We start from the raw sequence: 27,248 nt of genomic DNA, 5'->3' as shown, positions 1-27,248 counted from the left end.
GAGGCATGCCTAAACATCTTTGAAAAGTTTTTATATTTTGCATTTGATATTTGGGGAGGAAATTATTTATTTTATTTATTTATTATTTGATTTATATCCTGCCCTTCCTCCCAGCAGGAGCCCAGGGTGGCAAACAACTTTAAAAACATTCCTTAAAAAAGCTTTGAAGACATCTTAAAAGAAAAAGGTTTAAAAACATATATTTTTTTAAAAAAGGTTTAAAAATATTAAAAAGCAATTCCAACACCAAAGCAGACTGGGATAAGGTCTCTACTTAAAAGGCTTATTGAAAGGGGAAGGTCTTCAATAGGCGCCAAAAAGATAACAGATAGCGCCTGTCTAATATTTAAGGGAAGGGAATTCCACAGGGTAGGTGCCACTACACTAAAGGTCCATTTCCTACGTTGTGCAGAACAGACCTCCTGATAAGATGGTATCTGGAGGTGGCCCTCACCTGCAGAGCGCAGTGATCGACTGGGTATATAAGGGATACGACGGTCTTTCAGGTATCCTGATCCCAAGCTGTAGAGGGCTTTGTACGCCAAAACTAGAACCTTGAACTCGGCCCATAGCAAATGGGCAGCCAGTGCAATTCTTTCAGCAGCGGGGTGACATGTTGGCAATACCCTGCCCCAGTGAGCAGTCTTGCCGCCACATTTTGCACCAGCTGCAGCTTCCGGACCAACCTCAAGGGCAGCCCCCACATAGAGAGCATTACAGTAATCCAGCCTAGAGGTTACCAGTGCGTGGACAACAGTGGTCAGGCTATCCCAGTCCAGAAACGACCGCAGCTGCCTTACCAGCCGAAGCCGGTAAAAGGCACGCTTAGCCACTGAGGTCACCTGGGCCTCTAGCAACAAAGATGGATCCAAGAGCACCCCCAGACTATGGACCTGCTCTTTCAGAGGGAGTATGACCCCATCCAAAGCAGGCAACTGACCAATTATCTGAACTCGGGAACCACCAACCCACAGTGCCTCCATCTTACTAGGATTCAGACTCAGTTTATTGGCCCTTATCCAGCCTACCACCAAGTCCAGGCAGCGGTCCAGGGCTTGCACGGCCTCTCCCGATTCAGATGTTACAGAGAAATAGAGCTGGGTATTGTCAGTGTACTGCTGACACCTCATCCCAAATCTCCTGATGACTGCTCCCAAGGGCTTCATATAGATGTTAAACAGCATGGGGGACAAGAGGGTACCCTAAGGCACCCCACAGCACAACTGCCAGGGGGCTGAAAAACAATCACCCAAAGCTATTCTCTGAAAACAACCTTGGAGATAGGATTGGAACCACTGTAAAACAGTGCCTCTGATACCCATCTCATCAAGTCGGCCCAGAAGGATACCATGCTCAATTGTATCAAAAGCCGCTGAGAGATCAAGTAAGAATAACAGGGTCGCACTCCTACTGTCCTTCTCCTGGTAAAGGTCATCTATCAGGGCGGCCAAGGCCGATTCAGTCCCATAACCAAGCCTGAACCCAGACTGGGATGGGTCAAGATAATCTGTTTCATCCAAGAGTACTTACAATTGCTGTGCCACAATCCTCTCAGTCACCTTCCCTAAAAAGGGGGTATTCGCAACCGGTTGGTAGTTGTCACAAACCAGTGGGTCCAGGGTGGGCTTTTTCAGGAGTGGTCGGATCACCACCTCTTTCAAGGCGAGCAACTTTACCCTCAAAGTGCCTTGCAAGCAATTCACAGTGGGCCTCCGAAAGGTCTAAGACTCCATTTCCTGGAATGCTTTAACATCTACCTCCACTCATTGTATAGTTAGCATTTGCAGAAAATAACTTCTAGGGAGTACCTGGTTTCAGAAAAACTCACCACAGTGAGTTGCTCAGTGGATTCTGGTTCCTAGGGGAAAAGGAAGGGCAAACTATAGAGATCCTGAGGACCACTAGAAAATCAGAAGCAAGAAAAGTGCACTAAAGGGGAGGAGAAACCAGAAGCTCTTTAGAACCCCAAGGATTCCTGCTGCATGGTAGCCAAACAACTCACTTATCTATCAACATTTGACTTCAGTGATTAACTAAAAACACTGACAGTCTGGAGCAGCCAGGCTGGCACATTTCATAGAAATCGCTGAGACGAGTACCTACACATTTTGCTTCATAATGTTTCTTTCTGGGAAGAACAGATGCTTTTTTTCCCCCCAAAGAAAGCTCAGAGTCTGGGGTCCCTGCCTGTGGGTGCCAATGAAAGCCTTCATGTGTGTTGGGTTGGAGTTCCAGCATACACAGTCTCAGCTTAAATCTCTGGCCTATCCAGTTACATTTTTAGAAGGATCTTAGTAGAGATGGGAAAGATCTGTGCCCAAGTCTCTGAGAACTTCCAGTCAGAATACAGGCAATACTCAGCTTGCTGGACCAATGGCTTGGTCAGTACACACACACACACACATATATATACACACACATATATATGTATGTATGTATGTGGTGGAGAGAGGAAGAAATCTCTGTGTGGCTGTGTATATGTGAAGTGTTTGTGTATGCGTGAGAGAGGAAGAGAGATGCATGCGTGCCTGTGGTTTGTATGTGTGTAGTGTGTGTGTGAGTGAAAGAGAGAGAGAGGTGTGGCCACCTTGTTTATTTTTCTTGGTAGTGGGGAATGCTTTCTGTTGTTAGATAGCAAGAGCATCACTGTGCATGTGTGCACTTGCATGTGATCAATATAGTGTGAGTTCCATAATCAGAACCAGCAATAGGACATAGTTGACTTCTGATAGCAAGCATGAGATTGTGTGTGTATATGGGTCTAATGTTGGGCTACGCCATGCCCCCATGGCAGCCATTTTGAATTATGCCACACCCCCATGGCAGCCATTTTGTGAGCGGCACCCACAGAATTTCTCAGAATTTCCTGGTCCAAAAAGGTTGGCAACCCGCTTTAGTGTATTGAAATTCTTGTGTTCCCCTTGGTTTTCCCCATTCTAATTTGTAAATTTATACTTTACTAATTGTTTTTCTGAGTATTGTTTTAGCCTTTCAGAAGGGTGGTGATGAAATGGATTATAAAATGTAGGCACATCTTTCTAATTGGCTGTCAGGCCCTATTAATACATATACAAAGCTATTCTGACTCATAAGAATTATTAACCGTGTTTGATACAAAAACTGAATGAATGTCAGAGTTGCCTCTACAACTAGCCTCTTTGCAGTCCAGCTGCCTCACTGCTTGTATTTATTAACAGTTTTGCAGAAACATTTGCAGTGTTACTGAAGCTGTTCTGTCACATCATATTGCTTTCCTGCTTAATGATGGTGTCCTTGCAGCTCCTGTATTTTCCTGCCCTAGTTTTATGACCACATGTGGTGTACAACTTCATGGGGAAAAAACAATCTACTTCAGCCATGCATATAAATGCAAACAAAAATGGGGGGGGGATAAACCTTGTTGACAGAAGGTGTTGGAAATGCAACAAAAAAACATGTTTTTTGGGAGAATCCTCAGGAGTTTGTTTCTGAAATCTTATTCAAATATTCAGAAAAAGAGCATACCCCTTTTGGTACAGTAAGACTTCCAAATGCAGATGGAAGACAATATGGTTGCAAGTTACAGTTGTATCAAACTCCCTGCATGTGGTAGGTTAGCATGCCAGATAAAATGCCTTGATAATTTTCATATCCAAACTGTGAGAAATCCAGGTTTACAAAATTTTATTGGCATTCAATTTCACACTATCAGCTTTTGTTACCACTGATTCTTTTTAAAGAAAAAAGCTGCATTAATTTTACCCTAAAATGTACTAATTTGGTGTATAAACCAGGAAGAAAAAAACATGTTTACAATCCCTTTTCTTAAATTTAGATCAGGGGAGTGCAAATGAGCTCTGTTGCACCATGACATGACTTCCAGCAGTGGCTACTTACTTTCAGATCTGCCATTAATTTGAGAACGGGGGGGGGGAGATGGATTTAAATGAATTAATAATCTGTGAGATGCCACTAATTCTGCCTTAAGAGTTATTTGGCTTAGTCTGCTAACATTCTCTTCACACTTCCTTTTGCTAGAATAGGGAGCAGAACCCACAATTACATTGGTCCCTGTTGTACTTTATTTCAAGTGAGGAATGAATCCTGAAAGTGTGGCTTGATTTTGGCAGTGGTCTATTCCATGATTAAAAGGCACTGTTTGTCATCATGGTCAAATGTTCACTGTGTGAATGCATGGTGTGCAGGGAGAGAGACTTTTTCTCTCTCTTAATACTAGAACCCAGTGTCATCCAATGAGATTGAGTGTTGGATCATGCAGGACAGACAAGCTTTTCTTAATACAGCATAGTTAAACTATGGAATTTGCTACCACAACATGTAGTAGTAGCCACCAACTTGAATGCCTTTGAGAGGGGTTTACACAAATCTACAAAGATAAGGCTGTCAGTGGTTAACAGCCACAATGGCTCTGTTACCTCTGCTCATATTCTACTTGTAGGAGCATAAGTGAGGAGAGTGCTGTTGTGCTTGTGTCCTGATTGTAGGTTTCCCATAAGCATCTGGTTGGACACTGTGAGAACAGGACTCTGGACTAGTTGTGCTTTTGGTCTGATTCAGTAGGGCTCTTTTTATGTTCTTATGATAACTTGCCTTTGATTATTTGCAACTGTTTTATGTGTTTGCTTTTTTTATTTTTCTTTTCATCCTTTCTTGCAGCAGAACTCCCGCCACCATATACTGCCATTGCCTGCCCAGACGCCAGCGGTATTCCTGTAATAAATTGCCGTGTGTGCCAGTCGCTAATCAATTTGGAAGGAAAGCTTCACCAGCATGTTGTCAAGTGCACAGATTGCAATGAAGCTACGGTAAATGGCTTTACAGGCTTTTCTGTCTTATGACATGTTTTATAATGCCCTTTCAAAACAGAAAGGGCTTATGTTGATGTTACTGCTCAGCCGCTGAGAATTACCATGCAGTATAAAGATCAGATGGGTTCAGGAAAAGCTACTGTTAACCTTTTAGTAGCAAACAGTAACTAGATGATGATGCACCTACTTCATAGGCACTACATTTTTGAAGATGGTAACTCCCATGATCTAATTGGGTCCTGAATGAGTAGCATCTTTATATGTAGTCCAATCTAGGCATGATCAGTTTCTGTATTCTGGAGAGAAACTCTTCTTGTTCACCAATGGTAGTGGCTTATGCAGAGTGTATAGTTTACCAAACCACAATTTAAAGCCTTCGTTTTAAAAATCTTACAAGTCCCAAGTGCCATCTTTTTTATTAGTAGTATTAAATGCAAATATAATACAAAAAGGAAAAAGAACTGTGTCAGCTCACATGAACAGTAAAAACAATCAGCCCTAATTTAAACACACACGCACACACAATATACAATGCCTTGCAAAAGTAGTCAGACCCCTGACCAATGCTGTCATATTACTGAATTACAAATGGTACATTGTAATTTCGTTCTGTATGATATTTTATTTTGAAACACTGAAACTCAAAATCAATCATTGTAAGGTGATATTGGTTTTATGTTGGGAATGTTTGTAAGAAACAAGAAACTGAAAAATGTTGCTTACAAGTATTCAGCCCCTGTGCTGTGGTAGCTCCCAGTTTACACAGATGAAAGAAATTGCCCTATCGAGGACATAGTTACCTTACCATTGGCCTCCACCTGTGAACCATTCAAGTTGCTGTCATATTGTCAGGATAAAACCCCCACCGTTGAAGGATATTTGTCAAGCTGTGGATCTGAAGAAAAAGAGCATTCTATAGAAGTGAGAGATATTGTAATACAGATGCATAGATTGGGAAAAGGGTACAAACTAATATCCAAGTGTTTGGATATCCCAGTGAGCACAGTTGGATCAATAATCAGGAAGTGGAAGCTGCATCACACCACCCAGGCACTGCCAAGAAAAGGCCATCCCTCAAAGCTCAGCACTCAGACAAGAAGGAGACTTGTGAGACAAGCCACAGAGAGGCCAACAGTCACTTTGAAGGAGCTACAGAGTTCAGTGGCTGGGAGTGGAGTAATGGTAAACCATACTTCACTGTCGAGATGATGTGTTATGCAGAGCTCTTGATACGGTTGACTGGTGCACTATTACTTCATTCCCAGCCAATGAACTCTGTAGCTTCTTCCAAGTAGATTGTTGCCCTCTCTGTGGCTTCTGTCACAAGTCTCCTCCTTGTTCAAGCGCTGAGTTTTGAGGGACGGCCTTTTTACAAACATTTCCCAACATAAAACCAATATCACCTTACAATAATTGATTTTGAGTTTAAGTGTTTCAAAAGAAAATGTCATACAGAACGAAATTACAATGTACCATTTGTAATTCAGTAATATGACAGCATTGGTCGTCTGAGTGCTTTTGCAAAGCACTGTATGATCCTTGCTGAGAGTTAGACCAAGGTACACCTAGTCCAGTATTCTGTTTCCAACAGTGTTAAAACATATCATGTAAAAGGGTTAATCAATTTTGCAGACTCCTATAAAGATAAGAATTGTTATATATAAACAGTCCCTCCCATGCTCTGCCTTGATAACCAGCTGTTACTTGAACCAGAAAAAATACTGTCATGCCATTAGGTACCCAAACTTCCCCTTTTTTCCAGTCAGTATAAACTACACAGCAGGTGTATGTGTGTGTTTGGGTAGTGGAATTAAAATCAGCTTGCTTACATTTTTAATCTTTTTTTTTAAAACTCAATATAGTGAAAATATAAAACAGTAAAATAAATGCATGCAAACATGCACTGAACGGCCTAATCCAAAATCTTTCTGTACTAGCACATAACTGGTTTATTCTGGCCCAGCCCTTATATACACAATGCTTTTATGCAATTATGCCAGTGGGGCTGGCAGCTACACCCACAAATATGGTTATGGACATTGCTATTGTTTCTGAAGTTTGCTATATATCTTTATTACTGTTTTTAATTACTTTGGTTTTGTTGTCCAGCGCTTAATTAACTTGTTGGAAAAATAGTCTAGAAGCTTTCAGCTAAAATAGCATTGGGAACTAAGGATATATATCTGTAACAGCTTTTTTCATGTGATTTACACCTGACAGTAACCTGAAGAGCTTATGGAGTTCACACATCATCCTGTGCCCTGTTTGCCCCAACTAGCTTTCCACCTCTGTGTGTTTTTTAAAACATACAAGTACATATTTTGTGGAAGTTTATCCAGAGTCCCTCCTTTTCTTAGCAGAATACTGCAGTGTTCTTCATGCCAGCTATTGCCCTACTGCTTCTGACACATCGTTGCAGCTTTTTTCTTTGATTTCTTAAGCCTGATAGTTCACATGCCCACCAACTCTCCCACTTTGACTAGTATTTCATTTCTATCCATTTTTTCTCCTTAACGTTGAAATGGCCCAGTTACTTCCAAATCTCAAAGAGACGGTGCCCTCACCATCACCCCTTCCATCTCAGCCTTGTCTAACTTTACAATAATTTTTGCTGTTTTAGTTTTTTGCCCAGTCTCAAGAAAAGGGTGCACATGGACAATTGGACACAGAACAGAAAAGAGTGATTGAAGTACAAAATAAAGCAAAAGAAATGGAAAGTGCTGTAATAAAGGGGTGTTGGTATAGACATACCTTAAATTATTTAAAATATCACTATATGAGAAACAGCTGCAGTGCCATGAATATCTGTGTAGTTGTAACTTGTCTGTTGCTCTGTTTAATCACTGTAGAATATTTTTCTTTTTGACAGTCAGTGTGTTACATGTATGCTTTTTCTTGTTTCGTGTAGCCAATCAAAAACCCTCCTTCAGGGAAAAAGTATGTTAGATGTCCATGTAATTGTCTGCTTATCTGTAAGGATACATCACGGAGAATAGGATGTCCAAGACCCAATTGGTAAGGGCCAGCAAAGTTATAATTTGTGTTTTCTCTTTGGTTTCTCATAAAAATTTGTCTGACAATTTTGATATAAATAGCATAAATAATTAAATAAATGTATAAAGTCTCTTTGGCATGTTTCACCAAAAACCTGCCTCTGCAGAACTAAATCAATCTTAAACATAAAGAAGAAAAATAACTGCTTCTTCAGTCAACTTCAAATTTGCAGAAAAGCATTTACTGTGAGGGCTAAGGGTCATGTGAGAGAGAGAGATGCCTCTTCCACAAGATAAAGAGGAAAAACCCTCTTAATTTAGGGTAATGATCCTAATTTGGCCTGCAAGGATGTTTTCCGAAATCATGTCCACCTGCTCCACACCTGACAACATATGTGACATCAGGAGTGGAGCAGATAAAGATGTGGCTGCAAAGGAGCAATTAGAAGTGTTTGAAGTGTGCTCCCAATTGTTTCTTGGTAGGATGGGGTTTGCATTTGGTATTTTGGATTTGGTGCCAAATAATGCCCCACTGGGATGGGTTCCATTCAGGTAACTGCTGAAAGTGGGGGTTGTAATCAGCACCAATCAAATTATTGGCACTGACGGCAACTACCACTGGGATTCGCTGCACTCTGGAGTTTCCATTCTGGAACCCCTGAGTGCAACTGATCAGTGCTGAAAGTGGGGGTTGGATTCAGAGCTGATAGGCACTGACTGCAACCCCTGCTGGAACTGGCTGCAGAAATCTTTCTTTGAATTCAAGCCGGTCTGCAAAGGAAAATACTTCACCTGATATGATGATTGACAGGTGGGTGCTCCACCCACCTGTCTAAATGGCCTGTTGGGAGTGGGAGACAATGGCCAGATCCTGTTCCTCACCCCTGATTTAGGGGAAGTATGTGCATAAACTCCTGCAAAAGTAAATTCATGGTACTTCCATGCAAAACTGCAAAATACGCAACTTTATTACAGTATCATTACCGAACAACTGCCACACCCTTTTCCCCAATAAACACTTACTATGTACTGTATGCAGTCAGATTGATCTAAGAACCTTTTTATTCTTTATAACACCAAAGTAATGAGACCTGTCTGTGAAAAATACACTAATAGTGCAAGTCTGTGGATATTTCTTCTGAAATAATTCTAATTATGTTCAATAGCTCTTGGTCTTTAGTAGGTGTATTTAGGACTGCACTAAATCAAAATGAAGGAGGAGGAAAAGATGAAGGGTAATTCAATATATCCAGGAGAAAAAAGTCATTCTTTTAAAATGCATACTGCAGTTTTATGAAATACCTAATCCTATGCTGTGTTGGTATAGGAGCAACAGAAAGGATTGTAAGGTTGGTTCCCCAATTCAGAATTGAGGAATTCCTTTTCTGCTTTTTCCAGTAACAGGAGCCTCACTGGATTTCTTTGTCAAGGACAGCACCAGATATTAATGTCGCTGAACTGGTGACTTTTGGGGAAAACAGTGAGGTTCTATTCCGCACAAGATACTTTTTCTGACTAGAACAACCCTGCCCCAAAGTACTCAGTAACATCTTGAAATGATGCATCCTAGCACTAGGGAAAGGGTTTAAAAGGAGTGGAATGGTGGTTTATGAGCATAATGATACAGAACTTGGGCAGCACATAAAGTGCTACTTTAGTCTTCGTGGCCATTCAAGTTACAAGCCTAGAGGATTGCTTGGGGAAACTGGGCCGTGACTTCAAGGCAGTAGATTCAACTTAGATATCAAATACCTAGAGGGTAAGATGATATATTTAAGGGCTGACTTAAATTAGTTTCAGTATATGCAAGGTTTTGATTTCTTCAGAATTGCAAAATGTTTTGAAAGTGTGCATAGGTCTACATCAACAAAAGTTTGTATTTTTATCTTATCAGTATTGCCTTATCTATTTTTTATCTTAAAATGTTGTTTGGGGTTTTTCTGTTAGAATGGGCCTATTTAAGATGAGCCAAACTGGAGCAAGCTTTCACTGTAGAAGATATGTGGCTGTGGAGTATGCTTTTTCTGTGCTACATGAAATGGTATGACATGTTTACTTTTCTTCATACAGTAGGCGCATCATTAATCTTGGTCCAGTTATGCTGATTCCAGAGGAGCAGCCAGCCCAGCCTGCAATATCTGTTCAGCCAGAAGGCACTAGAGTAGTGTGTGGGCACTGTGGAAATACATTCCTAGTAAGTACGATCCAAATGCATCACACAAAGCAGCAAATTTCTTTTATCACTGATTTTTTATACCAGTCTGCCTTATACAAGAGGCATCACTATCTGCTCTCAAAAAACCAAACCATTTGTGTCAAGTATTGGTTTCATAACTCTCTTAGTATGTTCAGCCCATGTTTTAGTTTTCTCTATTGGTTTCCAGAGCTGATCTTGATGTCTCCGGTGGTTGTTCCTCATAGGGTTGGCTCCATAATAAAATGTAAGCTTTTCATTGTATTATCTGTTTTTTGTTCTGAATGGTTGGTGTCATAAGTCTAGATGGAGAGGTTCAACCTTGGTATCTGTAATTAAAATAATTAGATAGCAGATGATGTGAAAGACCTCTGCCTAAGCCACTACCAGTCAGGGTGGAAAATACTGGGCTAGATGGGCAAATAGTTTGACCTAGTTTAAGACATCTTCTAATGATAGTTAAGACTTCTAACGGTTTCCCTTGTCATGCCATGATTTTATTTCTGATAACTTTCTTCAGTTATTCTCCCTTCCTGAGACTGTTCTCTCTGGGAAACATTGCAGACAAAAGTTTTGAAGGGATGATGTTTTGAAGGGACCAGTGCTTGAAGTGGGATGGTTTTAATTTCAATTAGACCAAACTTAAATTAGCCTCTTGTCCACTCACCATCTTTAACTACAAACTATTTGTTAACAAACTTTAATTAGTACATTCACACTTTTGATAACTAATTATTTTTGCCAATTATCATGAAAAGAACTATAAATGAAGTTAACACCATTAATGAACATGGCATAATATTAAGCATAATGTACCTTTGAAAAGTTTCCAGATATTCTCATTGTATAGTCACCTACACTTCTACACTACAGAGGTAGGGCAGGAACTGTAGTCAGCATGATGATGTCCCTTTGCCAACCACTGTTTCATATAATTGTCTGGCTAAAAAACTTGTAGTGAACGGCCAACCAAGATGATGAACATCAGAGTGGATGCTGTTTTTAGTAATGTGGAGTATCTTCCTGGAGGAAGGATAATATTTATAGTGCTGAATGTCTACTCATGTTCTGCTATTGAAATTATTAAAGTATTAGCGGCTTTAAGTGACTGAAGCTTCTTTGGTATATTTGTCTGGTTCATCCATCATATTAAATCACAGTTTAAAATGAAGTATGGATTAATGTAGGGGTGGGGAATTACTTTCAGCTGGAGGATCAATTTCAGAAGTGGCCAATGTTATGTAGGCTGTTTTGATACCATCATACGACATCAGGTGATATGACATCAACTTTAAGCCACAGCTGCAAAATAAGAACTGAGAGCACACTAAGTAAACTTCCAGTTCTTTCTTTGCAGCAACAGCTTGAATTTTTCTTGAACTTACCTGCACCTGATATCCTATGACATTGGGCATAGAAAAGTTGGGCATAGTTCGCCTAAAACAGCCTGGCAGGCCTAACTTGGCCTGCGAGCCAGGGGTTCCCCACCATTGGTTTAATGTGAATGAGCTACACACTGTTCAGACATTTTGGGGGCACCCCAGACAAAACAAGTCAGAATCTGACGTGTTGTCTGAATCTGGACTAGTGTTTTGTTTCTCTCCAAATGGGGCTTTGAACATCAGTTGTTGCAAGAAGAGGATGCTCTCTTTGCAAGTCCCTGCCCCTCCCCCAGCTCTGCAAAGCACCTCTGGCTTGGATCAAGCAAATTTTTGCAACACTGCTTCTCTGTGTAGCATCCCATTAAAAATAAGCAGAATGACATCTTTACCCCATTTTGAGTACTGATATTGATGGAGAATGAAACTGTTTAAAGTTCAGAACAGACAGAATAAAGTCTGGTAGTAACTGGAAACAGTGGCTTTCTTTTCCTATAAAGGATATAATTAACTTTTCTTTCATATCCTTTTTTCTCAATTCCTGTTATCAAATGAAAGAACTAAAAGGAAATGGCTTTAGCATATGGACAATAAACTGGGTAAAGGGCTTATTGTAAACCAAATTGAAAATAAGGTACTTGTAGGTCAAAAGTGTAGCTCCATGTTAATTCAGGTCTCCAAATTCTTCCTGACCCAAAGAAAATGATCTGATTTGTTTCTTCCTAAAACATATTCTTGTTTAACTAAAGGGGAGTCAAACTGCTCTTGTTGTTGTTTGTTGTTATGTGCCTTCAAGTCGATTATGACTTATGGGGACCCTATGAATCAGTGACCTCCAATAGCACCTGTTTTAATAGCATCCATTCCTTGCATAAAACAATTAACAACAATTCCGTATATAAAAACAATGTTGTTATGTGCCTTCAAGTCGACTACGACTTATCGCGACCCTATGAATCAGTTACCTCCAACAGCAGCTGTCGTGAACCACCGTGTTCAGATCTTGTAAGTTCAGGTCTGTGGCTTCCATTATGGAATCAATCCATCTCGTTTGGTATTCCTCTTTTCCTACTCCCTTGTTTTTCACAGCATTTTTGTTTTATCTAGTGAATCATGTCTTCTCATTATGTGTCCGAAGTTTGATAACCTAAGTTTAGCTTCTAGTGATACTTCTGGTATAATTTGTTGTAACACCCAATTATTTGTCTTTTTCGCAGTCCATGGTATGCTCAAAGCTCTCCTCCAATACCGCATTTCAAATGAGTTGATTTTTCTCTTCCTGTTTTTTTTCACTGTCCAACTTTCACATTCATACATAGAGATCAGGAATGCCATCGTCTGAATGATCCTGACTTCACTGTTCAATGATGCATCTTTGCATTTGAGGACATTTTCTAGTTCTCTCACAGCTGCCCTCCCCAGTCCTAGTCTTCTTCTGATTTCTTGACTATTGTCTCCATTTTGGTTAATGACTGTGCCAAGGTATTGATAATTCTTGACAAGTTCAATGTTCTCATTGTCAACTTTAAAATTACATAAATCTTCAGTTGTTATTACTTTAGTCTGCTTGACGTTCAGCTGTAGTCCAGCTGTTCTGCTTTTCTCTTTAACTTTCATCAGCATTCGTTTCAAATCATTACTGGTATCTGCTAGTATTATGGTATCGTCTGCATATCTTAAATAATTAATATTTCTCCCTCCAATTTTCACACCTCCTTCCTTTTGGTCCAATCCTGCTTTCCATATGATATGTTCTGCATATAGACTAAACAGTGATAATATACACCCCTGTCTCTCACCCTTTCCAATGGTGAACCAATCTGTTTCTCTATATTCTGTCCTTACAGTAGCCTCTTGTGCAGAGTATAGGTTGTGCATCAGGACAATCAGATGCTGTGGCACCCCCATTTCTTTTAAAACATTCCATAGTTTTTCATGATCTACACAATCAAAGGCTTTGCTGTAATCTATAAAGCAGAGGGTGATTTTCTTCTGAAATTCCTTGGTCTGTTCCATTATCCAACATATGTTTGCGATATGATCTCTGGTGCCTCTTCCCTTTCTAAATCCAGCTTGGATGTCTGGCATTTATTGAGAGCTTTTGTTGTAGAATCTTGAGCATTACTTTTACTTGCATGGGATATTAAGGCAATAGTTCGATAATTACTGCATTCCCTGGGATCCCCTTTGTTTGGAATTGGGATGTATATTGAATGCTTCCAGTCTGTGGGACATTGTTTAGTTTTCCATGTTTCTTGACAAATTTTGTCAAAATTTGGACAGATTCAGTCTCAGTAACTTGTAGCAACTCTATTGGTGTGCCATCTGTTCCTGGTGATTTGTTTCTTTCAAGTATTTTAAGAGCAGCTTTCAACCTTTCAAATTCTACAATTTCTGGTTCTTTATCATACTGTTCCTCCGTGAATGAATCTATCATCCTGGCATCTCTTTTACAGAGTTCTTCAGTGTATTGCTTCCATCTTCCTTTTATTTCATCTTGGTCAATCAGTGTGTTCTCCTGTTGATTATTCAACATCACTACTCTTGGTTTAAATTTCCCTTTCATTTCTCTAATCTTTTGGAACAGGGCTCTTGTTCTACCCTTTTTGTTGTCCTCTTCTATTTCTATACAGTAACTATTGTAATAGTTCTCTTTGTCCCTAGTCACTGTATTATTGCATTTAGGGTTCTAACAGTGTTTCTGTCTCCTTTTGCTTCCTTTTCTCTTTAACCATTTTAAGAGTTTCTTCAGTCATCCATTCAGGTCTCTCTCTCATTTTAACTAGAGGCATTGTCCTTTTGCATTCTTCCCTGATAATGTCTCTGACTTCAGTCCATAGTTCTTCCGGTTCTCTATCAATTAAGTTTAAAGCCTCAGATCTGTTCCTTATTTGACCTTTATATGCTTCTGGGATGTTATTTAAATTGTATTTTCGCATTATGATTGCTTTGTTGTTCTTCTTTAGCTTTACTTTGATTTTCGATACGACCAGTTCATGATCTGTACCGCAGTCTGCTCCTGGTCTTGTTTTCGCAGAAAATATGGAATTTCTCCATCTTCTGCTTCCAAATATATAATCAGTTCAATTCCTATACTGACCATTTCATGATGTCCATGTGTACAATAGTCTTTTCAGTTGCTCAAAAAATGTTTGCGAGAAACAAATTATTGGCTTCACAGAATTCAACACGTCTTTCTCCTGCTTCATTTCTGTCTCCTAAGCCCCATTTCCCCACAATTCCTAGTTCTTCTCTGTTCCCAACTTTTGCATTCCAGTCCCCCATGATTATCAGTACATCTTGGTTTGATGTGTGATCAATTTCATCCTGTACTTCTGCGTAAAATCTCTCCAATTCCTCTTCTTCTGCGTTTGCTGTTGGAGCGTAGACTTGGATGATGGTTATGTTAATAGGTTTCCCACTTAATCTGATTGATATAACTCGCTCAGACCTTGTGTTATAGCTCCTAATTGCGTTTGCTACATCACTTCTCACTATTAAAGCAACCCCGTTTCTTCTTGATTTCTCATTTCCTGCATAAAATATTTTGTAGTTGCCTGATTAAAAATGTCCCATTCTCATCCATTTTACTTCACTCACGCCAAGTATTGTAATGTTGATACATTCCATTTCTTTCTTGACAATTTCTAACTTTCCTTGGTTCATGCTTCTCACATTCCATGTTCCTATTGTGTGCGTCGTACAACTCCGGACTCTCCTTTCGCATCAGCGCGCATCAGCCTCTGTGCTTCCTTTCAGCTTTGACCCAGCTGCGTCATCACAGCGCTACTCATACTTGTCCTTTGTTCTTCCACAGTAGCTCGTTGAGTGCCTTCTGACTTGGGGGTCACATCTTCCAGCACTATCTCGTGTTGCATTTTGGATACTCTGTACATAGGGTTTTTGTGGTAAGAGATATTCACAGGTGGTTTACCATTGTCTTCCTCTGAGTTAAGATGCATCTTAGTTTGGTGTCTCAGCTTTGACCATTCTGCCTTGGGTGCCCCTGCTAGGAGTCTAGTCTCTTGGTCTAGACTCCTGACGGCATTGCTCTGAGCTTCTTCAACACTCTCAAATCCCCTTGCCATGTTAAGGTGTGCATCCTAGAGGGGACAAACTGCTCTTGGCTTTTGCAAACTTTGAGATAGATAATTGAACCCAAAGGTTTGCTGGGATTTGCTCTCTTTTGAAATCGTTTGATATTCAGATGTTTTTGTGATAACCATGGCTATTGAAGGAAGGCTTTTGATTTTCAATAGGGCTATCCAGAAATGCTTGTGTTTCATATAAATCCCACTATTGAAGTAAGTAGGATTATTTTGGATAGGAGTTCTGAGGATTACAATCCAATGGCCAAGATGGTTCCCACATGCTCTTTGCAATACTGTGTGGGCATGCATGTATCTGGGCAAGTATGTTGGCCAACCTGTGTGCTTTCATCTGTTGCTTCTCTTCTCTTTCCACCCCCCCCTCAAGCACAGCTACTGCCTCAGGGCCAGACAATGTTATGTTAAATGTGTGGTTAGCACTTGTCTCTCTCTCTCTCTCTGTGTGTGTGTGTGTGTGTGCGTGCTTGCATATGTGCGTGCATGAGAGAGAGAGAGAGAAAGAAAGAGAGAGAGGGAGATCTGGGGTGGGGGTGTTCAAACCCCTGCCTGTGTGTTCTGTGTTTTGGTGAAAACTGTATCTGAGAAGCAGCTGCCTACCAGAGGGGCTGCAATTGTACAAACCTTCCCTTTTACTATTCACTTAATTACCATCCATTCCCATTGTGCTAAACTTATTCCCCTTTCAAATTTCTACTCACTGGAATTGGAAGAGCCCAGTAGTTTTTATTCATTCATTTATCTATCAAATTTATATCCCATCCTTCCTTCCAGCACTCTAAAACATCTTCAAAACAAAAGACTTTAAAACATATTAAATCAGAACATATTAAAAAATATCCTTTTTTAAAAAAAGCGTTTAAAAAATCTTAAAAAGCAATTCCAACACAGATGCAGGATCCTTCTCTCTTCTCCCCCCCCCCCAATTAATCGTCCCCACCACCATGGCACGTTACCAAATTCTTCCAAGCTACACAGCAAGTGGATTGGACTGTGAAAGACCAACCCAAATTGTGTTTGCATTTTGACAAATTTGTAGGGCAGTACAATATCTCAGAAAGGAGGTCAGGTCTCCTGCTCCCCTGGTGCATTCACTATAGCTGCCCAATTTCCCTGCTTTTTAAAGTTTGATAGAAATATCTGTGGGCTATAGGTACATTCTTAAACCGCAAGGTTTTTTGCCTATTAGTGAACAGTGTTATGCATATACAGAGTAATTCAGTGATCTGAGCTGTATGTGCCAGTGTGTGTATTTACCTAAGAAGCAGGCTTTTATCCTGCATTTAAATCACTGAGACTTAAGACTTAGTAAAATAAGAAAAAGCTAGATTTTTTAAATAGATATACATATAAGATAGGAAAGGCATACCTAGTTCTAACTAACTAAGTTGGAGGCACAATGCCCAGACTTGAGTATCACCCTCATGGTTCAAGAGAGAGAACAAAGACAGAGTTGTCTTCTCTCTCCTCGGACAGTTGAAGAAGACAACGACGAAGGAGAGACTGGTCAGCTTTTCTGAGCACATCAGTTTACAATGGAAGGAAGTAGATAGAAAAGAGCACAGGTAAAGGTAGGCAAGCCTAGCCTAGCCAGCTGGAGGACCCTAACTCTATCTTCCTTCTGGAATACAAACAAAATAAGCCAAACAGGAGTTGCTTTTGACCCACGTCCAACAGATAGCTGGATTTGTGATGGATGTGCAGTGTGCATAGTGACTTGCTTGGTGGGTGTGAAGATTACAGATGTCACTATCTGCTAAACAGCATGGTAGATTGTGCTAGGGAGAGGTCAGTGACCACATATTAGCATCAATGATGTGAGGAAATGTCGTTGTGCAGCACAGCTGTGATTTTTTTATGAGTTGGGGGTTATTTTTATGAGTTGTTTATAAATAAAATAGAAGCTGAGCTAGAATGAATACTGTAGATCAGGAAATATACCAGGGCCACATTGGTGCCAGTGTAGTTAATGAGCAGAGTCATGGAAACTGTTAAAAGCAAAAAAGTTTCTTTCAGAAAATGTAAGTCTTGTCCAAATGAGCATGAAAAAGAACACAAGCTTTGACAAAAAGAAACGCAAACAAGCAATAAGGGATGCAGAAAAAGAATTTGAGAGACACATCACTAAAAACATTAAGCCCGACAACAAAATCTTTAAATGCATTAGAAGCAGGAAACCAGCTAAGGAGGCAGTTGTACCTTTGGACGATAAGGTAGCCTAAACTGAATTAAAGGAGGAAAAAGGAGATTGCAGAGAAGCTGAATGAATTCTTTGCATCTATCTACATCATGGGAGATGTAGGGCAGATCCCTGTGCCTGAACTAGCTTTCTCAGAAAGGGAGTCTGAAGAATCGAGGCGCCATCTCTGCTATCTTTTTGGTGCCTTTTGAAGACTTTCCTTTCAACAAGCCTGTTAAGTTGAGACCTATCCCAGTCTGTGTCTGTGTTAGAATTGCTTGTTAATATGTTTTTTTAAATAATATTTTTAACCCTTTTTTAAAAGATGTTTTTAAAGCTTTTTTTAAAATGTCTTTAACGTTGTTTTGTTTTAATGTATTTTAAGGTCTGTTTTTATGATGTTTTAAAGTGTTTTTAGCGCTTCTGTTTGCCGCCCTGGGCTCCTGCTGGGAGGAAGGGTGGGATATAAATCAAATAATAAAATAAATAATAAAATAAATAAAATAACAGTGACAAGAGACAGAGTGCTAGACCTTATTTGACAAATTAAAAATGGACAAATCACCAGGTCCAGATGGCATCCACCGGAAAGGGTTTTTTAAAAGTCATCACTTTTATTATTTTTGAACAATAGTAGTATCAGATAACAAAAAGAGAACAATGAAAAAACCAAAAACAATATCAGGTCTCGCATAACATCATAAAGTAAGGGAACTCCCAAGTACTGATAGCCAAAACGGTACCATCCATGCACAAAAAGGAGGCATCAGCAGTTTTGTGGGGGGAAATAAAATAAAAAAGATTTAGGAAAAGAAATCGGGGTGGTGATGAAGAAAATCCCAAAATAGCGCAGTAAGGAATGAGCATGCTCAATGGTAATGGAATGCTGACTGACTCCTAGGAAGGAAAACCAGAGGAGAGGATGAACGGAGTGGAGTATCCTGAGAGTACATGGAAAGCATCATACTACAACATTTTGTTACAGTTTCTGCTAGTATAAATCTGTTAAATAAAAAAAATAAGATTGTGAGTGCTTTAGTTAAAATTGTGATTGCTATGGCTAATGTCTAAACTGTCAACTTGCATTGCTAGCCACATCTCAAGTGGTCTTTTGTTCCCCAGTATTCAGTGTTTTAGTATTGTAGTAGTTACTGTAGGAATTCTATACATAACAATAATCTTCAAGTATTTTTTAAAATGACAATATGAAATGAAACAAATAGTTTCAGCAATATACTCAATTCTGTTCTTTCAATCCATTAGATTATACACATATTTTTTGAGTTTTCTTCTCTTCATGCTCTTCATTTTGTAAGGAATTACATTAAAATATTCATGTGACAATGCTTGTTAAAGTACACATTGTTTTTTTTTTAATGGAAGACACCAGCTGGGGGAAGGAGAACTGTTTTTTTTTTAATAATTTTTATTCAAATTTTTCAAAAGACAAACAAAACAAAGTCAAACAACAAAAACATAACAATACAACAAAATAAAATAAAATAAAATAGTTGACTTCCGATTTGTCGCAGATCAGCTATAAGTATATAATATATATCAAACCTGTCCCTTAATATATACATACAGGATCACTTTTCTCCATAGGCTATCTTAGTTAATCGTCAAATCCCAATATCATCATTTTATTTTGATCTTTCAACAAAAAGTCTAAGAGAGGCTTCCATTCCTTAAGAAATGTGTCTGTCGATTTTTCTCTAAGTAAACATGTCAATTTATCCATCTCTACTAAGTCCATTAATTTCAATAGCCAGTCTTCCGTTGTTGGTGTTGATTCCATTTTCCACTTTTGTGCATATAATAATCTTGCTGCCGTAATCATATATAATATTATTCTTCCATATTTCTTTTCTATTTGTTTATCCATAAAACCCAATAAAAAAAATTCTGGTTTTGACTGAATATTTATCTTTAGAATTTTTTGCATCATCCTACCTATCTGTGCCCAAAATGATTTTGCCTTTTTACACAGCCACCACATATGATAAAATGATCCTTCTTGTTGTTTACATTTCCAACAAACATTAGAAACATTACTATACATTTTTGACAACTTTTCTGGAGTCATGTACCAACGATACATCATTTTATAGAAATTTTCTTTAAGATTATAGCATAATGTAAATCTCAAGCCTTTTTTCCACATATTTTCCCATTGATCTATTTGTATGTTATAACCAAAATTTTTTGCCCACTTTACCATACACTCTTTTACTTGTTCTTCTTCCATATCCATTTTCAGCAAGAGTTTATACATTTTCGCAATTGTATTTTCATCATTTGTACACAAACCTATTTCAAAATCAGATTTACTTATTTCAAACCCATACATTTTCTTGTCCATTTTATATCTTTCTAACAGTTGTAAATAGGCAAACCATTGAGAACTATATCCTTCCTTTATCAGTTGTTCTCTCTCTTTCATTATATATTCTCAATGTACATTTTCTAATAGTTCTTGATAAGTTAACCATTTCTCTTTTCCAGCCATTTCTCTTCTGTAAAACGCTTCTTTACTTGAGACACATAATGGTATTTTCGAATAGAACCTTGGTTTATATCTATTCCATATTTTCAACAGAGGACGTCTTATAAAATGATTATTAAAGTCTACATTTACTTTTACTTTGTCATACCATAGATATCCATGCCATCCCCACTTCAGGTTATGGCCCTCCAAATCCAATAGTCTTTTATTCCTCAATAAAATCATTCCTTTATCCAGACTAAACAGCAGGCAGCAAAATAAAGTCTCAGATTTGGTAATCCCAGTCCTCCTCTTTCTTTGGCGTCTTGTAGTAATTTAAATTTAACTCTTGGTTTTTTTCCTTGCCATACAAATTTAGAAATATCTTTTTGCCATTGTTTAAAAGGTAAATCAGAGGATATTACAGGTATTGTTTGAAACAAAAACATCATTCTCGGTAATACATTCATTTTTATCACAGATATTCTACCCATTAATGACAATTGTAGTTTATCCCATCTTAGCAGATCTTTCTTAATCTCTGTCCATAATTTTTCATAATTATTATGAAACAACTTTGAATTTTTATTTGTCATAATGATACCTAAATATTTCAACTTTTTCTCTATTGTAAAATCTGTCTTGTCCATTAACTCTTTCTGTTCCCTTAAAGTTAAATTTTTCACCAACATCTTTGTTTTTTGATTGTTGATCTTAAATCCTGCTAACGGTCCAAATTCTTTTAATTTGTCCAATACATTAATTCCTTCTAAAGGGTTTTCTAATACAATTATCAAATCATCAGCAAATGCTCTCAGTTTATATTCTTCTTTTTTTATCTTTAATCCCGAAATCCTTTTATCTTGCCTTATATCTCTAAGCAGCACTTCTAAGGCCAGAATAAATAGAAGAGGAGATAATGGACATCCCTGTCTTGTACCCTTTTGTATTTCACATGAATCCGTTAAATCTCCATTAACAATTATCTGAGCCTTCTGAGATGTATAAATCGATCTAATCCATTTTATAAAATTGTCTCCAAAATCCATTTGCTCCAAAACCTGAAACATAAATTTCCAATTCAAATTATCAAATGCTTTCTCAGCATCTAAAAAAATCAAAGCTGCTTGTTTATCATTTTGTTGTTCTAAATATTCCAACACATTCAAGACATTCCTGACGTTGTCACGTAATTGTCTTTTAGGTAAAAACCCCGATTGATCTTCCTGGATAAATTGTTGCAATATTATTTTCATTCTTTCTGCCAAAATCATTGTAAAAATTTTATAGTCATTATTCAATAGAGATATCGGCCGATAATTTTTTGTTTTAGTTAAATCTTGCTCCTCTTTAGGTATTAATGTTATGTTAGCATTTTTCCAACTATCCGGTATCTTTCCCTCTTGCAAAATACTGTAAAGGTAGCAAGAGTTCTTCCTCCAAACATTTATAGTACACTGCAGATAACCCATCTGGTCCTGGCGCCTTTCCTGATTTAATTTTGTTTATAGCTTCAGATATCTCTCTTGACGTGATAGGGTCATTAATAGCTTGTCTCTGAAAGTCTGTAATTTTAGGCAAATTCTGTTTAGATATATACTCTTCTATTTTTTCAGATGGGATTTCCTGACACTTGTACAATGTTGAATAATATTGATGAAAAATATCTTTTTGATTTTTACATTATCTGTCAGCATCTCATCTCCTTCTTGTATCTTTAAAATAATATTTTTTTGACGTTCTTTTCTTAATTTATATGCTAACCATTTCCCCGGTTTATTTGCAAATTCAAAAGTCCTTTGTTTAGGAAAATTTAGTTTCCTTTCAATTTCTCTCACTGTCAGCATTGATACTTGATTCTGTAACATTTTAATTTGATTTACAATAGAAACTTTAGTTGGATTCTTTTTCAATTCTTCCTCTTTTTGTTTTATTTCTTCCAAAATTAATTGCATTTTCTGTTGTTTCTTTTTTTTAATTCAGAGTTACATTTAATAAAATATCCCCTCATAAATGCCTTACTTGTATCCCAAACAATATTTTCATTTGTTCCTTTATGTAAATTATGTTCAAAAAACTCTTTTAATTTCTTCTTACATTCTTGTACTACTTTGTCATTCTGTAATAAAGATTCATTTAGTCTCCATCTAAATCCAAGATTTTTTTTTTTGAAAGTTAATATCACAGGATTGTGGTCCGAAAAAGTTTTTGGTAATATATCCATTTTAAAAATATCTTTCACTAGATTTTTAGACATCCAAATCATATCAATCCTCGAAAATGTTTTATGTCTTTCTGAAAAATAAGTAAATTCCTTTGTGTTATCATTTATATATCTCCAGGTATCCACCAATTCTAAATTTTCCATCAATTCAAAGCAAATCTTCGGTAATTTACCCTGTCTCTCTTTAATATTTTTTTCAGAAAGTCTATCCATTTTTGGTGAGATTACCCCATTCCAATCACCCATGACACACCAATGATCATATGAAAACTCTGACAATTTTTCCATAAGTCATAAGAACATAAGAAGAGCCTGCTGGATCAGGCCAGTGGCCCATCTAGTCCAGCATCCTGTTCTCACAGTGGCCAACCAGGTGCCTGGGGGAAGCCCGCAAGCAGGACCCGAATGCAAGAACACTCTCCCCTCCTGAGGCTTCTGGCAACTGGTTTTCAGAAGCATGCTGCCTCTGACTAGGGTGGCAGAGCACAGCCATCATGGCTAGTAGCATTACTGCATCTTGTGGGAGCAAATTCCATAGTTTGACTATGCGCTGAGTAAAGAAGTACTTCCTTTTGTCTGTCCTGAATCTTCCAACATTCAGCTTCTTTGAATGTCCACGAGTTCTAGTATTATGAGAGAGGGAGAAGAACTTTTCTCTATCCACTTTCTCAATGCCATGCATAATTTTATACACTTCTATCATGTCTCCTCTGACCCGCCTTTTCTCTAAACTAAAAAGCCCCAAATGCTGCAACCTTTCCTCATAAGGGAGTCGCTCCATCCCCAAGTCCTGTGTAAAACCTTGTTTTATTTTCATTGGGGGCATAAATACCCACTATCAAAATTTTTATGCCCTGTAAAGTAATTTCAACCCCCACAAATCTACCACTATCATCCAGTAATATCAATTTAGGAAGCAATTGTGGGTTAATGTAAAGAACAACTCCATTTTTTTTTAATCCAGCCGAAATAAATTCTTCACCCAAATTTTTACAAATCTTTCTTCTTAATATGAGTTTCTTGTAAACAAATTATATCCAATTTTAATTTTTTCAAATAATGAAACACTTTCTTTCTCTTCTGCGCCGTGTTGGCTCCATTTATATTCCAAGTTAAATATTTGTAATCCATCTTTAAGCGTGTATTTTAAAATGTACCTGATGCTCCCTTTAATCCATCATCTTGGGGGAAGGAGAACTGTTGAGGAGTACCAATGATACAATCATAGTGGTTGCACGTCTGTTGTTTCAAAAGAAGAGTAATAACTGTATTAATGACATAAAAGTGCTACTGCCATTTATAAACAGAGCTTATACTACATCAGACAACCTTGTAACTAGTAAGTCATGGGAAAAAGTTTGCAAGGAAATCCCAAACCACAGAGTGTGAGGATACAGCTTGCAAAAGGGCATCCCAGTGACGAAAGAAAACAAGGAGCGAAGTCTAAGTGAAGCATGAGAAGTAAAATCTTGTTCTGTGATCCCCAGTGACATTTAACACAAAGCAAAATAAACAGTTTTTCATGCTAGCATTTTTTCAACACTCCCCCTTCTTTATTACAGTGGATGGAATTGAGGTTCAACACTTTGGCAAAGTGCCCACATTGCAAAAAAATGTAAGTTTCAACAAGTACTTCTACTAATTTGGGGGGATATACTTATTTTAAATGTTAGCCCTCAGTTCTTGGTTAGAACGTGTTCTTTACATCTGGAATGTAAATGATAATGGATGTTAACTGATCCTTCTCTTGTCGTTTCTCACTTTCCTGAGTCAATAACTATTGAAAATTACACTGGATTGGAAATGGGGATGGTTATTCTCTGATGAGGAAGGGGGCTCTCTGTAATAAATGCTTGTTGACATTAATAAATCCTGGTTGGTTGATTTTTTTTACATGTTCTTGATGTTAGTATGAAATGATATCTTTAAACCTGCGGTTTTGGGGCAAGGATATGAACAGCATTTTTGATATGAAAAATATGCCTTCTACTTTCTTCAGTGTGGCAGTTCACTTAAATTAGAATTGCCAATACAAAACTAGTTGAACAATACAAAAACTAAAGATGATTTTCTCAAGGTCTATTAATGAATAGATTAGGGGGACCAGTTACTGCACTGCCCATCTTTGACGTTTTACACCATGTGTTTTTATAAATTCCGAAGGAATACCCTGAGAACTTTTACCAGAATAGGTTTGTATGATCCATGCCCTATCGGGCAAAATATTAATCTCTTCAAACAATGTGACATATATAAACATTTTTGTAGATAGAGATAAGCTGTATGTTGAAAAGAAAAGCGCTGTACAAAGCAGCTCTAAATAAACTGCAGAATTTTCAAATTGCCTTGTTTTGACAGAAGCTTCATTCATCTTAGTTATGTCTGGACCAATAGAAAGCCTTGGGCACAAGGCTACAAGCTTCATTAAGCAGTCCCAGAGAACTTCATCTTTTAGTTTGAAAATTTTGAAATTCCTTTATTGTAGTAAAGCTGCTTAAGCCAGTCAATTGGAAAGCATTCCAACAATATATGTTTTTTAAAATATCAGTCACTGTGTTAGTCAAGCTGAGCCTTGGAGCATTTGCTCAATCACATGAAAGATTACTGATTTGTTTTAGAGAAGTTTTTGCTGCTATGAATTTTATTTGGACATCTATATGATTAGAGTTGTAGTGGGTAGTGTTCCTTGCTCTAGAATGTGGTATAACTCTGAAACCCAGACTTAGTTTAGAATCGTATAAGTTTAAATGTGTAACTTCTTTTTGGGTAGACGGAGAAAGTACACCCTGTGATGACTCCTAACCCCCCCCCAAAACTGTTTTTTGTGTTTTAATTCTGGCCCTGGCATACTGCTTGTTTGCAGTTCTTCTGTTGGATGTGCACTTCCACGAAGAAGGTGCTGTGCATATATTACCATTGGAATGATATTTATCTTCATTGGAGTTGGTTTAACTGTAAGTAACATAAATTAAATAATGAATGGTATTTTGCAGTTGAACAGAACTAGTGGTACTATGGCAGCGGTACAAAAAATTGGGGAACGCTTTTACAGTTATTCCATTGTTTAGAACATAGGTAGTGTTTTGTCTCTGTCACAGAAAAGCATGTTCATTTGTCTAGAGACTTTTTTTCAAATACTGGTAACTTCTTGAGTATGGAATGTGGAATAACTGTGTTCTCTATATGGCAACAGATTTCCGATATGCAAATAGGGCAGGCAAGTGCCCTAAAAATGTTATGTAGAGCAGACTGTAATTGCTTCACAAACCTTAAAGGATGTTTTAATTTAATTTTATCTTTTAACTTTATATATTAATTTTATGTAAACTGTAATGTTTCACCTCAAAAAATTAAATACTACATATTAATTGATTTTTCCTTGTTTTCTTTAATAGGTTGGTACACAAGATTTTGCAAGAAACTTTCATGCCACATATGTTTCTTGGGCTATTGCTTATCTCTTAGGTTTGGTCTGCCTAATTCGAGCCTGCTATTGGGGAGCCATAAAAGTCAGTTACCCAGAGCACAGTTTTGCATAGACTCCTAATGCTATCTTACAGAAAACCGAGATTTCTAGAGGGTCTGATGATATGAACTGAATAATTTAAACTTTTTTTCCTTTTAATGTTTCCATTCTATTACAAATAGTTTTTAAGCTGGGGATCCTTTAAGAACAAATGTTTATTGTACTGCATTATATGCAAATAGTTTGTTTTGCTGCTAGATTCCCAAGCTCTGAATACTAAGCCTTTGTTTACACTAAAATACATGTCTTAAAAGTACTGTTGAATTCAGCTCCAACTGCAGTATTGTTTTCTATATTAAACATCAGTCTGTGCCATTTGGAATGAATATGTAAAAGCAAGAAGTGTTTCTACAATTGCTTCACATTTGAATGTGCACTTGCAAACTGTAACAAAGCAGCCGGCTTTAAAATTTTAAGCAATAAGCATTTTGCTTTAACTGCTTACTGTAACTTTTACCTAAGATCAGAGTGATCTTACTGAGTGTGCATCATTTTTGAAGAATGGAAGTTTTGCCAGGGAGTCATTTGTAAACATTGTATGCTTTTAAATTTCCAGTTCAAGATGCAATATTTTGGTAGTCCAATTTAAGAAAAAACTCCACAATGAAAATTCAGCTTGAGTAATTTTTTTTCTTTCAAGGATCCTGGGACTTAATATTTTTTATCTTTTTACAGACGAAGCCATGATTGGATTTACGGAACTTATTGCTAGTAATTTGTATGAGTTCCTTTACAGGGTCTAAGTATGGGAAGCATTTGATATGACTTGTTTTATAAATTAGATGACTATAGGGTGATGTTGGGGTTGAATTGTGGTTTATTTTCCATAATGGGAAAATAAATTTTCAATCACTACAAAGGAAAATATATAGCTTTACACTGATATGAAATAACATAGAGTAAACATTTACTCTGATCATTCCATAGATGTATAGCTGGTCAGCATAACATGGAAAACTAGTTGAACAAACAAAAACTAAAGATGATTTTCTCAAGGTCTATTCATGAATAGATTAGGGGGACCAGTTACTGCACTGCCCATCTTTGACGTTTTACACAATGTGTTTTTATAAATTCTGAAGGAATACTCTGAGCTCTTTAGATAACAGTAGTAATTAGATAATTGGGGGTGAGAGTAGATAAATGTGGGTATTCCAGGGTTGTATATAATATTTTCAATAATCGCTATTCCTGTTTGGGGGCAAAGTAATGCTTGGATGTGGATTTGGAGCACAATAATTGTATCCTTCAAACTGTAAAAGCAAGTATTTGTATAATATTAAATGTACAAAAGCAGTAGCTCAGGATTACTATGTACCTTTTAAAATACACTAATAAAAGATTATTATTCAAA

General features: G+C 37.6%; 1 protein-coding gene across 2 annotated transcripts in view; it reads left to right on the top strand.

Moving 5' to 3' along the window:
- PIP4P2 (phosphatidylinositol-4,5-bisphosphate 4-phosphatase 2) overlaps positions 1–27,248 on the top strand; it is a 41,547-nt gene extending 14,299 nt beyond the window's left edge. The window contains exons 2-7 of one of the 2 annotated variants that reach the window (XM_061607225.1): positions 4,660–4,805; positions 7,717–7,823; positions 9,872–9,995; positions 23,931–23,983; positions 25,232–25,322; positions 25,764–27,248. In XM_061607225.1, the coding sequence (XP_061463209.1) occupies positions 4,660–4,805; positions 7,717–7,823; positions 9,872–9,995; positions 23,931–23,983; positions 25,232–25,322; positions 25,764–25,907 (665 nt within the window). In that variant the 3' untranslated portion in view covers positions 25,908–27,248. Of the gene's footprint in view, positions 1–4,656; positions 4,806–7,716; positions 7,824–9,871; positions 9,996–23,930; positions 23,984–25,231; positions 25,323–25,763 lie in introns of both variants that reach the window. The other variant, XM_061607216.1, reaches the window with a different exon arrangement.

This window comes from Rhineura floridana, chromosome 1, assembly GCF_030035675.1.
Source record: "Rhineura floridana isolate rRhiFlo1 chromosome 1, rRhiFlo1.hap2, whole genome shotgun sequence".
Classification (NCBI taxonomy): Eukaryota; Metazoa; Chordata; class Lepidosauria; order Squamata; family Rhineuridae; genus Rhineura; species Rhineura floridana.
This window is presented reverse-complemented; position numbering and strand designations above follow the sequence as displayed.